This window comes from Salvelinus namaycush, chromosome 6, assembly GCF_016432855.1.
Source record: "Salvelinus namaycush isolate Seneca chromosome 6, SaNama_1.0, whole genome shotgun sequence".
Classification (NCBI taxonomy): domain Eukaryota; kingdom Metazoa; phylum Chordata; class Actinopteri; order Salmoniformes; family Salmonidae; genus Salvelinus; species Salvelinus namaycush.
Window position 1 is genome coordinate 20846985 of NC_052312.1, and position 14924 is coordinate 20861908.

The 14924-nt window shown below is 40.3% G+C and overlaps 1 protein-coding gene and 1 long non-coding RNA gene across 2 annotated transcripts; both read right to left on the minus strand.

Annotated features, from left to right (window-relative positions):
• Positions 1-2114: 2114 nt before the first annotated feature.
• LOC120049756 lies at positions 2115-2594 on the minus strand. Its single transcript, XR_005477138.1, has 3 exons — positions 2513-2594; positions 2312-2386; positions 2115-2178 (listed from the first exon to the last, which is right to left on the minus strand). It is a non-coding gene; the product is annotated as an uncharacterized LOC120049756 (long non-coding RNA).
• A 123-nt stretch (positions 2595-2717) lies between these two features.
• LOC120049017 (carcinoembryonic antigen-related cell adhesion molecule 5-like) lies at positions 2718-12185 on the minus strand. The gene is made up of 12 exons (XM_038995277.1): positions 12143-12185; positions 7469-7741; positions 6875-7159; positions 6421-6681; positions 5892-6176; positions 5313-5576; positions 4809-5129; positions 4432-4710; positions 4026-4274; positions 3690-3806; positions 3367-3464; positions 2718-2753 (listed from the first exon to the last, which is right to left on the minus strand). The coding sequence occupies exons 1-12, from the start codon at positions 12183-12185 to the stop codon at positions 2718-2720; spliced, it is 2511 nt and encodes an 836-aa protein (XP_038851205.1).
• Between the last annotated feature and the right edge of the window lie 2739 nt (positions 12186-14924).

The window sequence follows — 14924 nt, forward strand, 5'->3', positions numbered from 1 at the left end:
ACTTACCATAGTGGAGGTTGGAGAGTAGGAGAAGTAGTATTCCCTGTTTGGAGAAGCAGGAGATGGGACCACCAGACATCTCTTTAAGGCGTTGGCTGTTTCCTCAGGCTGTATGTCCTTGTCTTTCACTGTCACTGACGGCTAGCAGTTGACTAACCAAAACACACAGAGAAGATAGAGCAGAGACTTCCTTTTGATGAGGGCTGCTGTTCTATAAAATAATTCCTGTATGTTAGCTGAAAAAGAAGTCACATTCTACCCCTTCACTCAGCTTGAGAGTTAGAATTAGAGGCGTGAGTGTGTTTGGGGTCTGTCACTGTGTTGATCAGTCTGATGGTGGTGGTTTTGGAGCATGTGTTTCCTAGCTGCTGCTGGTTGAGTGGTTAATGGTCATGGTGTTTCACAGACACTGGTAGCGTTGTTACTTTATGAGCAGACCACTCAATGTTGCAGAGAAAGAGGAAAGAGGGAGATAGACGGCTCGGGGAAGAAAGAGAAAGACAGAGAGCGAGATTGAGACAGAGACATAGAAAGAGAAAAAAAGACAGAGAGAGAGAGAGGGGGGAGAGAGGGGGGTGGGGGGGGTTAGAGAGAGAGAGAAAGAGCAAAAATGTCATAACAGTGTCTGTGCAGTTTCATCTTGGCTTCATATACCTGCAGAAGTGTTTGCATGACTTCTTCTGCATGCTCATAGGTCAGTGTGACTGAGGGACATGAAACACCTGCAAACTTTTTCGGGAAGGTAATGGGTCCCAGGTTACTGATAGAGGCCCCCCTTCCACGTTTCATATAACAGCTTGCGGTTATGTCACTTCCTGTGACTGTTTCTCAGGAGCAGTGACAATGACCTGGCTGCCGGCTGTCTGTCTGACAACATAGACATTAACACATAGACACAGAAACCCCCTAACTGGAACAGTGACCTTCCAGACCATGCAGGGACACTGAAAATATCAGTCAGAGTCATACACCACTAATGTCATTAATCGTTATGACCTGTCTGTAGGATGATCAGGTAATATGGGAGAACTGGTAGTCATTTGTACGTGGTTACTAGCTCCTCAGAACTCCTGCAGAGTATATGACATCATAAAATTGAGAAGAACTGTTCTTTTCAGGCACACTCTTCCCCCAAAAGTCATTCTGAAAATCTCAACGGGTCTTCAGCTGATGGGGTACGGCTTTTGAACTTTGCTCATGGGGCATTTATGTTATATTTCTCAAGATTCAATGGGTATATATAATTAAGTCCAAAAATGTATGTAGAAATAGCAGATTGCCCTTTAACTCACACATTGTGGAGAGTGAGATCATTACTAGGCTTAAAGGAGTTTTGACCAAATGAGGTTTTATGGAAAAGTTGATGATGATGATGACAATATCTATTTACTGTAAGAAAGCACTCATACCATCTGGTGGATGAAAAATGGTTTATTAAAAAAGCACAATGCAAAGATATTGTAAAGGAAAAGGCCATTAGAAGAAAACGTGAATAATACTTTTTGGGAAATTCATATACAAATATTTTATTCTGTCATCTGAATAGATCAACAATAAAACTCAATACACATTACAAAGCAGATACAATTGCAGTAGCTGCAGATAAGATGCATTATCATTGCACCATATAGTAGGAAAAAAAAGCTTTTACAGTGAAACACAATTAAACCATGCTTAAATACAATAAAATAAGTAAATAAAATAAGTAAGAACGCCTTAATGTACAAGCTGTTATTGCGTGTGTGTTTGTGCATGTGTGTGTTTGCTTGTGTGTGTTGAGCGTACAAAATCCATGTTCCGGGTTCCTTCTCCTCCTCTGATGGTGTGTCCTTCCATCCCTTCGTCCCTCCATCCTTCCATCCCTCCATCCCTCCATCCTTCCATCCCTCCATCCCTCCATCCTTCCATCCCTCCATCCCTCCATCCCTCCATCCCTCCATCCCTCAGGTACCTGCAACATGTCACCACACAAAGTTGTTCAGGACATGCAGTCAAATAAACTGTTAAGAATTAAACAAAGAGACATACTTTAAATACATTATATTTTGATATCAGAGAATTAGATCCATATGAGTATCATATTAATTATCAATAACATATGGCTATTAGTCTTACCTGGGGCTGTGACTGGCTTCAATTGAGAATAGACCGAATCTGCCTCAGGTGGGGTTGATGTTTCTGTAAGGGGTGAGGATAAAACATCAGAATAATATAACAGTTATATACAGAATATTATGCACCTAGTCAATATGGGGTCAGAGGTGTGAGGTTATGATAGGGGGAATATTGATGGAGGGATGTCCAGTCTTACCTTTCTTCTTCTTGGCTTTGGCCTTCTGTTTAAGGTCAACCTCAGCATAGGTCACATCAACAGGTCCAGTTGCTGCTGAAAATGGAAATTTCCAGTCAGCAAATTAAGGAAGTAGCTTATTGAATATTCTGCATCTTTTTTGAAACTCCAAAATCACACATTTAGATTTCACTGACTGCCAACCTGTAGAATGGGTCTCACCTGTGGTCTTCCCTGTCTTGACCTCAGAATAGACTGGATTTTCTTTTGGATCAGCTGTCATTTCTGAGGAGGGGGAGAGAATTTGTATGTTTTTATCAAATTTGATGAGTAAAAAACACTGCTACATTTTGGATGAATTTATGTGACAGTTGAGAGTTACTTTTCTTTTTCTTGTCCAACTCTTTGAGTTGAATCTGGGCGTACATCACATCACTTGGTCCAGCAGTAGCAGCACCAGCATCTGAAATATACAGGTAATACACTAATATCTCTACTTACTGTTAGTATGCTAGTAATATTAAACATATGTAGAACAACAGCAACAACAACTCTATACTGTATTCATGCTAAATTTAACATACAGGTAGCCTAGTGTTTAGTAACCGAAAGGTTGCTGGGCCAGTAACCGAAAGGTTGCTGGATCGAATCCCCGAGCTGACAAGGTAAAAATCTGTCGTTCTGCAAATGAGCAAGGCAGTTAACCCACTGTTCCCCAGGCGCCGAAGACGTGGATGTCAATTAAGGCAGCCCCCCCCGCACCTCTCTGATTCAGAGGGGTTGGGTTAAATGCAGAAGACACATTTCATTTGAAGGTATTCAGTTGTACAACTGACTAGGTATCCCCCTTTCCCTTTCCCAGTACCATTGTCATTACTGTCTGAGGGCGTGATTGTATCATAGTTGTTAGTGCCACATGTTGGTCAAAGAAGAGAGAGAAAGATTAATAGGTTGGTTTTCCCTCAGCTTGCCTAGGGACATAGAGTACGGTAACATCTATATAAAGTGAATGGTGAAAAGTCAGTATGTGAAGTTACAGAGAGGAGAGTGACAGTGGTCTGGGCTGAGAGACTGACCATGCTGCAGACGTGTATACCCAGCATCAGGAGCCTGGCCCTGGGTAGATCCTTGGTCCTGTTGGGGGTCCAGGTTGGTCCTCTGGGGCTGGGGGGGCCTACAGGGAGAGAGATAGTCATGAAACACACATATTATATTTTACTGTATGAAAAGTTGAAAGACAGGTGTACTCACCAGAATAATCTGTTGCAACATGAACCTGTAATGAGAAATGCATAATATTATACTGTATCAATTCGTTACTGTTTTAAACTTTTGTAATTAGACATTTTTCTCCTAAACATGAACTAAAAAGATAAATGTAAATTGATGAAAGTCTCACCTCCGGCTTTTTTATATCGACACAGCAGTACCAGGAGAATGGCCAGTAGAACACCAGCAACAACCAGGCCCACAACCACTCCTACTAGGGCTGATGTAGAGGGTCCAGGAGTTACACCTGGAGAGAGAACAGCAAATCACTATCAGGTTCTGAGGTAGTTGTAGAAAATAAATAAAGTAGTGGACAAAGTGAATATATATTTGACATCTGACTTGAGATCAGATGACCAGCCTGAGCTTGCAACTCCAAACCTACAGTATGCTTTTTAAACACTACAAATGACTGATGACCACAGATATTATGAAAAGGTCATGTGATTATAATAGTTTTTTTCACCTCTCACTGTCACCCAGCTCTCTGGTGATTCTCCTTCATTAGATTTACACTTATAGAAGCCTTCATCTGACTTGGAAACTGCAGGGATGGTCATCTCTAATGTGGTCTCATTCCTGATGAGTACTCCATCTTTGTAGAAATCAACCTTGGGGTTCGGGTTTGTTTCCTGATATCTATTTGTACAGCTCAGAGTCACAGAGTCTCCCTCAGTTATGGGATAGGGAGGGCTCTCCAGGATCAGAGTGCCAACTGTATAACATAATATATAAATAATACTGTAAATCTGGAGTAATCGACCACATGAGCTTGTATTTTATGAGATGCAACCATTCAGTTACAGAATTGAACATCATTATCATACATTGTAATGTAAAAAAGGTTAGTGACTGCTGTACAACAGACGTACCATCCACTGTGATGTTGACAGCATTACTGTACTCTCCTGATCCAGACTCACACCAGTACACTCCACTGTCCTTTTTACGTATGGAACTGATGGTACATGTGGACCCTGCTATTGATCCCCAGTTAGAGCCACACTCTGACTCCCCTGCTTTCTCTCTGTATCTCTTCAGTCTCCATCCAGTAGAGTTCCTCTTCTCCTCACAGCTTAGCGAGAGAGACTTTGATGTAAAGTGTTGAATTCTGTTCGGTCTTATTTTGAGAGACACTGATGGTTGAAGATCTGAAACAAAGAGTGACAGAGACAAATGTATACAGTAGTTATATATACACGAGGGGGACCTAAATGTGATTAAATGCAGTTTTAATGCAGTTAGTTACCTCCTGACCAGAGAAACTGAGGTTCACTGTAGAGTGTGTCATAGACTGGGTCTCCTCTCCCAGCTCTACACACATATCCTCCTGTGTGACTAGGACCAGCAGGGATCAGAGTGTAGGAGTCTTCACTAGTCACATTGCCAGATAGAAGCTCTACTGAGTAGGACGTGTCCGATAGGGAGAGTAACCCAGCTGTGTAGGGAACAGTTCGGTACCAGAAGAACCTCCAGCCTGTAGATGACTCTTTAACCCCACAGCTCAGAGTAACTGAGTCTCCAGGGTTCAGCCACTGAGGAGAGACACTCAGGACAGCTTGGGGTTTATCTGTTATGAAGGAAATGACAAATCAAATGTTCAGTCTTTAAAATGTTTACCCATTTTGTTATTATGGTATTGTACCTCACCCCAAAATCTAACTATAGTTTTGTTTCATCATTGAAACCACTGTCTGCTATTTGACCTCATCCCTTCTGTCTTTCTCTTGCAACCCCATAAAAACAGACTTACCTAACACGGTCAATTGTATAGCATTACTTGTCTGGGAGTGTTTTAAGCCATTTCTTTTCTGAAGACCTTCACAGGTATATAGACCATTCTTTGCAGGACTGATTCTGTACTCAGGCTCTGTTTTGGTGTAGACCGACTTCCCACTGTTATAAAAAACATACTCAATCTCTTCTCCCCCTTGAATGTCACAACTGAGAGTGACAGTCTCTCCACTGAATATCTGGGGCCAGTTGGGTTGGAGGGTCAGAACAGCCACAGGTCTCTCTGCACAGACACATCACAGAAAATAAACATAATCACACACATTAGAATGTAAAATAATGTTGATCAGCATTCATCACAACATGACCATATCATAAGTTGTCATTTCTGAACATACAGTATGCACTCTGAACTGTCTGACTTACCAAGATCTATCAGAATACTGACATATACAGTGATGTCTACACACACACACACACACACACACACACACACACACACACACACACACACACACACACACACACACACACACACACACACACACACACACACACACACACACACACACACACACACACACACACACACACTCACCTTTCACAGTGATAGTGACAGGATCACTGATGATTGATGATATGGGTCTGGACTGGATCTCTCCCTGACACCAGTAGAGACCCTGGTCAGACTCAGCAGCTCTTTTTAATGTGAAGGTGAATACTGTTATAGTGTGTCTGCCAGACAAGGTCACTACTTTCTTACTGTTGTCTTTGTACCATGTATACCTCCAGCCACTGTCAGACCCCACTGAACACGTCAGAGTTACTGTCTCTCCAGTGTATGCAGGGTTTGGTGTTATGGTCAGTGTAGCTTTGGGCAGGGCTGTAAGAAAAGAGCATGATTTAAAGATCTGGATACATGCTTAGCAACATCCAAAGATTTAGCTGTTGTTGGAACGTTTTCTTACTATAAAAGTCCATTATAGGGGTATGTTGACTTGATTAGGTTTGAATTAAAAGTATACATCTGTTTTTGTTTAAAAAAAATACTTTCACTGTACAGAATAATATGAAGATCTTATCCTTCTCAACATTTAAGTAAGTGATGGTTATGTTATTAAACTCACCAGCAACAACGATGGTGAGAGATGAGCTGAGATATGTCCTCTCGGGCCGTCTTGTCCTTGTCCCCTCACACTGGTACTGACCAGCCTGGTCAGGGAGAGAGATGGTGGTGGTTTTACTGGTCGGAATGGGAAGCAGATGGTTGTCTCTGTGCCAGCGGTACGTCCAGTCTCTGTAGTCTGATATGTCACACTGCAGAGTGACTGTCTCTCCAGAATAGAGGGGACCCCGTGGAGAGGCTTTCACTGAGGCCGTGGGCAGAGCTGTGGAAACACAGTTATATATGAAGACAAATGCAGTCAGAGCACAAATCTCTCCAACATATGATCTTACTTCTGTAGGTAGTACTGTAACTATTCATTTTTCCATTCATACTGACACACAGACCACATCTACATGATTGACTCAATATAAAGTGTCCATTTGTTTGATAAAAAAACACATAAAGTAACTCACATTTCACAGTGATAGTGACAGGATCACTGATGATTGATGATATGGATCTGGACTGGATCTCTCCCTGACACCAGTAGAGACCCTGGTCAGACTCAGCAGCTCTACTGATGGTGAAGGTGGCTCCTGTTGTAGTGTGTTTGCCAGACAAGGTCACAACTTTTTTTTTTTGGTCTTTGTACCATGTAAAGCTCCAGCCACTGTCAGACCCCACTGAACACGTCAGAGTTACTGTCTCTCCATTGTATGCAGGGTCTGGATTTACGGTCAGTGTAGTTTCAGGAAGAGCTAAGAAAACAGAGAGCAGAATATCAAAACATCTGAATTCATGCTTGGTCATTTTAATTTTTTTTGCTGTTGCATTTAAGTTTTGATTAAAGTCTATTTTAAATAGGGGTATGTTGACTCTATTCAGTTAGAATTTACAGTCTACACAGTATATCTGTATTTAGATTAACCCTCATTGGCTCAAAATTAATAAAGTCCAGATAGTGATTGAAGATTAATAGTGAGCTCACCAGTGACACTAATGTAGAGAGATGTATCTATGTCAAGTGGTTATGGGCATGGAGGCACTTGAGAGATAAGATGATATACCTGTTACCGTTAGTCTGACTGCATCACTCCACTCAGAATGCTTCTTCTGATCAATATGTTTACCCAGACACCTGTAGTCACCATTGTCTGAAATCTTAACCTCACTGATCTCATATTCATGATTCCTATTGATTGTGTCTACAACATCCTTGCGCCATGTGTATTCCCAGTCAGTGACTTCTCCCCTCTGTATGTTACATCTGAGAGTGACAGACTCTCCACTGAATATCTGGGAGGATGTGGGGTATATGGTCAGAACAGCCTTTGCCTTTCCTGCACAAAATAAAACCAGCATGATACAATTGTTTTTTTGAGACATTCAAAACTAAAATTATGTCTCGTCAAAAGAAGCTTTAAAAATCACAAATAATTTGATGAAGCATTAAGAGTTTGAGGCTTGATCAAGTGTTCAAATATTTACCATCATCATCTTCAGAGTGTCCAGAGTAGATGTGTGTACTCAGCACTACAACAAAGAAAGTCACATCGCTCCAATATTATCTGATTACCAAATCCATCCTGTACTTTATTTTAAAGGTGCAATCTATGATTTCTACACACATTTTTATCATAAAATTAATCATAGGCATTTATTCTTGAAGAGTATAACTTTTAATTCCCTCAAAACTGTCTGATCCCATCATAAACCGAAATATATGGTTATTTAATGACAATTATTGTAAACAATGTAGATGAATGAATTTCCTTAGCCCCATCCCTCAGCCATATACCACAAAAAGTGTCAGGGTGGCCATTTTGTGGTAGTTTGAATCACGGACTGCAGCTTTAAATAGCCGCTGACTTCCCATATTCTGTACACAGTGACTGTACAGAGACCAAAAACACCAAAACACCACTCATTAATCTCTTAACACAGTTTACTATAACTGTAGCGAAGGAACCCTCAACCATTTACAATAATCACAACTTGATTATACAACACATCCAACAAATATTGCATTTTATATTATTTATAATTGACAGCACATTTTGCAACCACTGAGTTAACACCACTCTTTATTTCCTGAGTACTGACTTGGTTAAATTCACACCACCACACTAACCAGGTCTGCATGGCATCGGCTATACAAGCTCAGGTTCTCACAGAGATGCAACATCAATGTAGGGTGGTCACTTTCTTACTTCATATCTACACCATATTTGCTGATATTTCCTTTGAGTGCCATTTACTAATATTTTCTCAATAAGGGCTAAAACACCAAAAACAAAGCTAAAGCGTGAAACTGTCTTCATTTTGATTAATGTCTTATTCTCTTTTCCCTTAAATTATTAGTAAATCAGGTAATTAGTGTTCATAAACAAGCACACTAACTCAGTACTTACATAGCAGCAAACAGAGCAAGGTGTGCTCCATTCTGTCCCCACAGACAAGTGACTTTCTCTACAACTACAGTCCTTCTAACAAACCCCTTTACTTCCTATATGATGACAGTCTGCTTAGATCACACCTCTTCACCGTACACAGAAAAACAGAGAGAAAGATTCTTGAGAAATGTAAAAATAGATAGATAAGTAAGTGTAGGCCTTCCCTCAAACCTTTGCTCAGTTGTCAGGTGGCAAGCCAAGCCAGCTAACCTCTGTTGTGGCACAATGGATTTGGCCATCTCCAGCCACCCCTCACTTCTCAATCACTCTCTCTCTCTCTCTCTCACACGCACGCACGCACGCACGCACGCACGCGCACGCACACACACACACACACACACACACACACACACACACACACACACACACACACACACACACACACACACACACACACACACACACCACAGATGGTTCTGTTATGAGTAATACGTTTAGTTAGCTACTCTCTACATATACAGTGGGGCAAAAAAGTATTTAGTCAGACACCAATTGTGCAAGTTCTCCCACTTAAAAAGATGAGAGAGGCCTGTAATTTTCATCATAGGTACACTTCTACTATGACAGACAAAATGAGAAAAAAAATCCAGAAAATCACATTGTAGGATTTTTTATGAATTTATTTGCAAATCATGTTGGCTGGATTCACAAGATGTTTATCTTTCATTTGCTGTATTGGACTTGTTAATGTGTGAAAGTTAAATATTTATAAAAAATATTTTTGGAATTTCGCGCGCTGCCTTTTCAGTAGCGGAACCCAGGGGCTAGACAGGTTAACCTCACTTGGGTAGGGGGCAGTATTTTCACGTCCGGATGAAAAGCGTGCCCAAAGTAAACTGCCTGTCGCTCAGGCCCAGAAGCTAGGATAAGCATAGATCTGGATAGATCTGGATAGAAAACACTCTAAAGTTTCTAGAACTGTTACAATTATGTCTGTGAGTATAACAGAACTGATTTTGCAGGCGAAACCCCGAGGACAAACCATCCAAAAAAATGAACATTTCATCCTGCCACTGTTTCCAATGGCTTTCATGTTAATTTTGAGTCCTCCCAGATTGCAGTTCCTAGGGCTTCCACTAGATGTCAACAGTCTTTTGAAAGAGTTTCAGGCTGGTTTTTGGAAAGATGAGCTAGAAGTTGTAGTTCTTCTAAGTGGCTCCCATTTTGGCTGTAGTGTTACCATGCACATGGGTGAAAGCGCATTCTTTGTTATTTATATCCGGTAATGAACATACTATTCTCCGTCTTAAATTTGATAATTTATTTACGTATTAGTGTAACTGAGGTTTGATTATAAACATTGTTTCACTTGTTTGGATACGTTTATTTGTAACGTATGGGATTCATTTTGAATGCATTTTGAAGGAGGGAAACCGGTGGATTATTGAATGAACGCGCCAGCTAAACTGAGTTTTTATGGATATAAAAAAGGACTTTATCGAACAAAAGGACCATTTGTGATGTAACTGGGACCTTTTGGAGTACCAACAGAAGAAGATCTTCAAAGATAAGGCATTTATTATATCGCTATTTCGGACTTTCGTGTCGCACCTGCCTGGTTGAAAAATGTTTTCCATGTTTTTGTATGCGGGGAGCTGTTCTCAGATAATCGCATGGTGTGCTTAAAGCCTTTTTGAAATCTGACACAGCGGCTGGATTAACAAGAAGTTAAGCTTTTTATATGTATAATACTTCTATTTTCATGAATGCTAAATATTTATATTTCTGTAATATGAAATTCGCGCTCTGCAATTTCACCGGATGTTCCCATAAGAAGTTTTAACAAGGACAACACACAGGTCTTCCATCATTGTATGATTTTTTTGTGTGCAAATAAACTTAAGTTTACGGACAATGTCAAATCCGCAACCTGCAATTACGCAGGTTCTTTCCCGAAACGGATGACACAAACAACTGGATTCGTTATCCCTTTCATGCCCTGCCTCCAGTCCACTTACCGATATCTGTAAAAGAGAGCCTCGTCGAAATTGCAACAAGCGGTTCAGTGAAAATTGAATTTAATCAGAAGCCATTGCCAGATTTCTGGATTGGGCTGCACTCAGAGTATCCTGCCTTGGTAAATCACGCTGTTAAGACACTGATGCAACCACATACCTATGTGAGAGTGGATTCTCGGCCCTTACTAACATGAAAACTAAATATAGGGTAATTTACATCCTTTCAAGCGCACACTTTTCATTAACCTGCGGTGAGTTATTCACAATTTTCAATGAACAAATAAGGTTTTATATGTAAGATGGTTAAATAAAGAGCAAAATGATTGATTATTATTATATTATTATTTATGCCATTACCCAATAAGAGCTCTATGTCACTTCCCATGAGCCAGGTTGTGACAAAAACTCACTCATTCTTATGTTTAATAAATGTATTGTTTTGTGTGTGTGTGTGGCAAGCTAACAATGATTGCAAAAATAATATGGTCCCATTACAAAAACTCCAAATACTTGTTAGTTTTTCAAAGAATAAGCCTGAAACCTTGAATAAAGACTGTTGACATCTAGTGGAAGCCATAGGAATTGCAATTTGGGTGACGGAGATATATAGAAACAATAGATTTCCATAATAAGAGCCTGGGAGGTGAAAAAAAAAAATTATGGTCGGATTTTCTTCGGATTTTTGCCTGCCATATCAATTCTGTTATAGTCTCAGACATTATTTTAACAGTTTTAAAAACTTCAGAGTGTTTTCTATCCAATGCTATCAATGATATGCTTATCCTGGCTGGGCCTGAGTAACAAGCGGTTTATTTTGGGCAGTGTGTTCAGAAGTGTTTGCATGACTTCTTCTGCATGCTCATAGGTCAGTGTGGCTGAGGGACATGAAACACCTGCCAACTTTCTCGTTAAGTAGTGGGTCCCAGGTTACTGACAAAGGCCCCTCTTCTACGTTTCAGGTAACACTTTGTGGTGATGTCACTTCCTGTGATTTGTGGTCTCCGTGGCAACCTGTTTCTGTTTCTCAGGTGCAGTGACAATGACCGGGCTGCTGGGTGTCTGTCTGACCACATAGACATAAACACATAGACACGGAAACCCCCTAACTGGAACAGTGACCTTCCAGACCATGCAGGGACACTGAAAATAGCAGTCAGAGAAATACACCACTAATGTCATTAATCGTCATGACCTGTCCGTAGGATAAGGAGGTAATATGGGAGAACTGGTAGTCATGCATACGTAGATTTCTATGTGGAATTCAACACAGAAATGAAAATATTTTATATTGTTTCCCTTTAAATACCACACCCTGGCTAATGAGTCTTACCTTTGCTTACTTGAAAGATCCCTTTGCCATCATAGATGTGCATGTCCACAATTCAATATTAAAAAGGAAGTGATACACAGTACCAGAACAAACCAGCTCCTCAGAACTCCAGCAGAGTATATGACATCATAAAACTGAGCAGAACTGTTCTATTCAGGCACAATCTTTCCCAAAAAGTCATTCTGAAAATCTCAACGGGTCTTCAGCTGATGGGGTACGGCTTTTGAACTTTGCTTTTATGTTATATTTCTCAGTATTCAATGGGTAGATATAGTAGATAAAGTCCAAAAATGTATGTAGAAATAGCAGGTTGCCCCTTTAACTCACAGATTGTGGAGCCTGAGATCTATACTAGGCTGAAAGGAGGTTTGACCAAAATAGGTTTTATGGAAAGTTGATGATAATGACAATATCCATTTACTGTAAGAAAGCACTCATGCCATCTGGTGGATATAAAAATGGTTTATTAAAAAAGCACAATGCAAACATATTGTAAAAGTACAGGCCCTTCACAAGAATACGTGAATAATACTTGTTGGGAAATTCATATACAAATATGTTATTCTATCATCTGAATGACAGATATAAATCAACATCACAATTCAATACACAATACAAAGCAGATACAATTACTGTAGCTGCAGATAAGATCCATCATCATTACACCTTATAATAAAAACATCTGTTACAGTGAAACACAATTAAACCATGCTTAAATACAATATATCTGTTGGTAAATAAAAGAAGAAAAAAATCCTTAATGTACAATATGTTATTGTGTGTGTGTGTGTGTGTGTGTGTGTGTGTGTGTGTGTGTGTGTGTGTGTGTGTGTGTGTGTGTGTGTGTTTGCTTGTGTACGTTGACCTTCTATAATCCATGTTGCTGGGTTCCTTCTGCTCCCTCCTCTGATGGTGTGACCCTCCATCCCTCCTTCTCCACATTGTTCCATCCTTCTATCCCTCCATCCTTCTACCCCTCCATCCCTTCCCCCTCAGGTACCTGCAACATATCACCACACAAAGTTGTTCAGGACATGCAGTGAAATAAACTCTTTAGAATCAAACAAAGAGACATACTTTAAATAGATACAGTATACTTTGATATCAGAGCATTAGTTCCATATTAGTATCATATTAAGTATCAATAGCATATGGCTATTAGTCTTACCTGGGGCTGTACCTGGCTTCACTTGAGAATAGACTGAATCTGCCTCAGGTGGAGTTGATGTTTCTGTAAGGGGTGAGGATAAAACACCAGAATAATATAACAGTTATATACAGAATATTATACAGCTAGTCAATATGGGGTCAAAGAAGTGTGAGGTTATGATAGGGGGAATATGGAAGGAGGGATGTCCTGTCTTACCTTTCTTCTTCTTGGCTTTGGCCTTCTGTTTAAGGTCAACCTCAGCATAGGTCACATCAACAGGTCCAGTTGCTGCTGAAAATTGATATTTCCAGTCAACAAATGAAGGAAGTAGCTTATTGAATATTCTGCATCTTTTTTGAAACTCCAAAATCACACATTTAGATTTCACTGACTGCCAACCTGTAGAATGAGTCTCACCTGTGGTCTTCCCTGTCTTGACCTCAGAATAGACTGGATTTTCTGTTGGATCATGTCACGTTCCTGACCGGTTTTCTGTTATTTTGTATGTGTTTGACGGTCAGGGCGTGAGTTTGGGTGGGTAGTCTATGTTATGTGTTTCTATGTTTGTTTAAGGGTGACCTGATATGGCTCTCAATTAGAGGCAGGTGGTTTTCATTTCCTCTGATTGAGAGCCATATTAAGGTAGGTGTTTTCACATTGTTTGTTGTGGGTGGTTGTCTCCTGTGTCTGTGTATGTTACGCCACACGGGACTGTTTTCGGTTTTGTTTGTTCGTTCGTTTTATGTAGTCAGTTTTCCTGTTATTGCGTTCTTCGTGTTTTATGTAAGTTCGTCGTCCAGGTCTGTCTACGTCGTTTATTTGTTTTGTAATTATTCAAGTGTTCGTCGTGTTTTCTGCTTTGTTTAATAAATAATATGTCGAACTACAACGCTGCATTTTGGTCGAATCACTACTCCTCCTTTTCGGATGAAGAGGAGGAGGAACGCCGTTACAGATCAGCTGTCATTTCTGAGGATGTGGAGAGAATTTGTACGTTTCTATCAAATTTGAGTAAAAAACACTGCTACATTTTATATTAATTTATATGACAGTTGAGTATTTATTTTCTTTTTCTTGTCATACCTTTTGAGTTGAATCTGTGTGTAAGTCACATCACTTGATCCAGTAGTAGCAGCACCAGCATCTGAAATATACAGGCAATACACTAATATCTCTACTTAGTGTTAGTATGTTAGTAATATTAAACATGTGAAGAACACCTGCAACAACAACTCAATACTGTATTCATGCTTAACTTAACATAGTGTACAGTACCACTGTCATTACTGTCTGAGGGAGTGATTGTATCATAGATGTTAGCGCCACCTGTTGGTCAAAAAAGAGAGAGATTAATTGGATTGTTTTCCCTCAGCTTGCCTAGGGACATAGAGTACGGTAACATGTTGTATACAAAGTGGATGGTGAAAAGTCAGTGTGTGAGGTTACAGAGAGGGGAGGGTAACAGTGGTCTGGACTAAGAGACTGACCATGCTGCAGATGTGTATACCCAGCATCAGGAGCCTCGCCCTGGGTAGATCCTTGGTCCTGTTGGGGGTCCAGGTTGGTCCTCTGGGGCTGGGGGGGCCTACAGGGAGAGAGATAGTCATGAAACACACAGATTAGATTTTACTG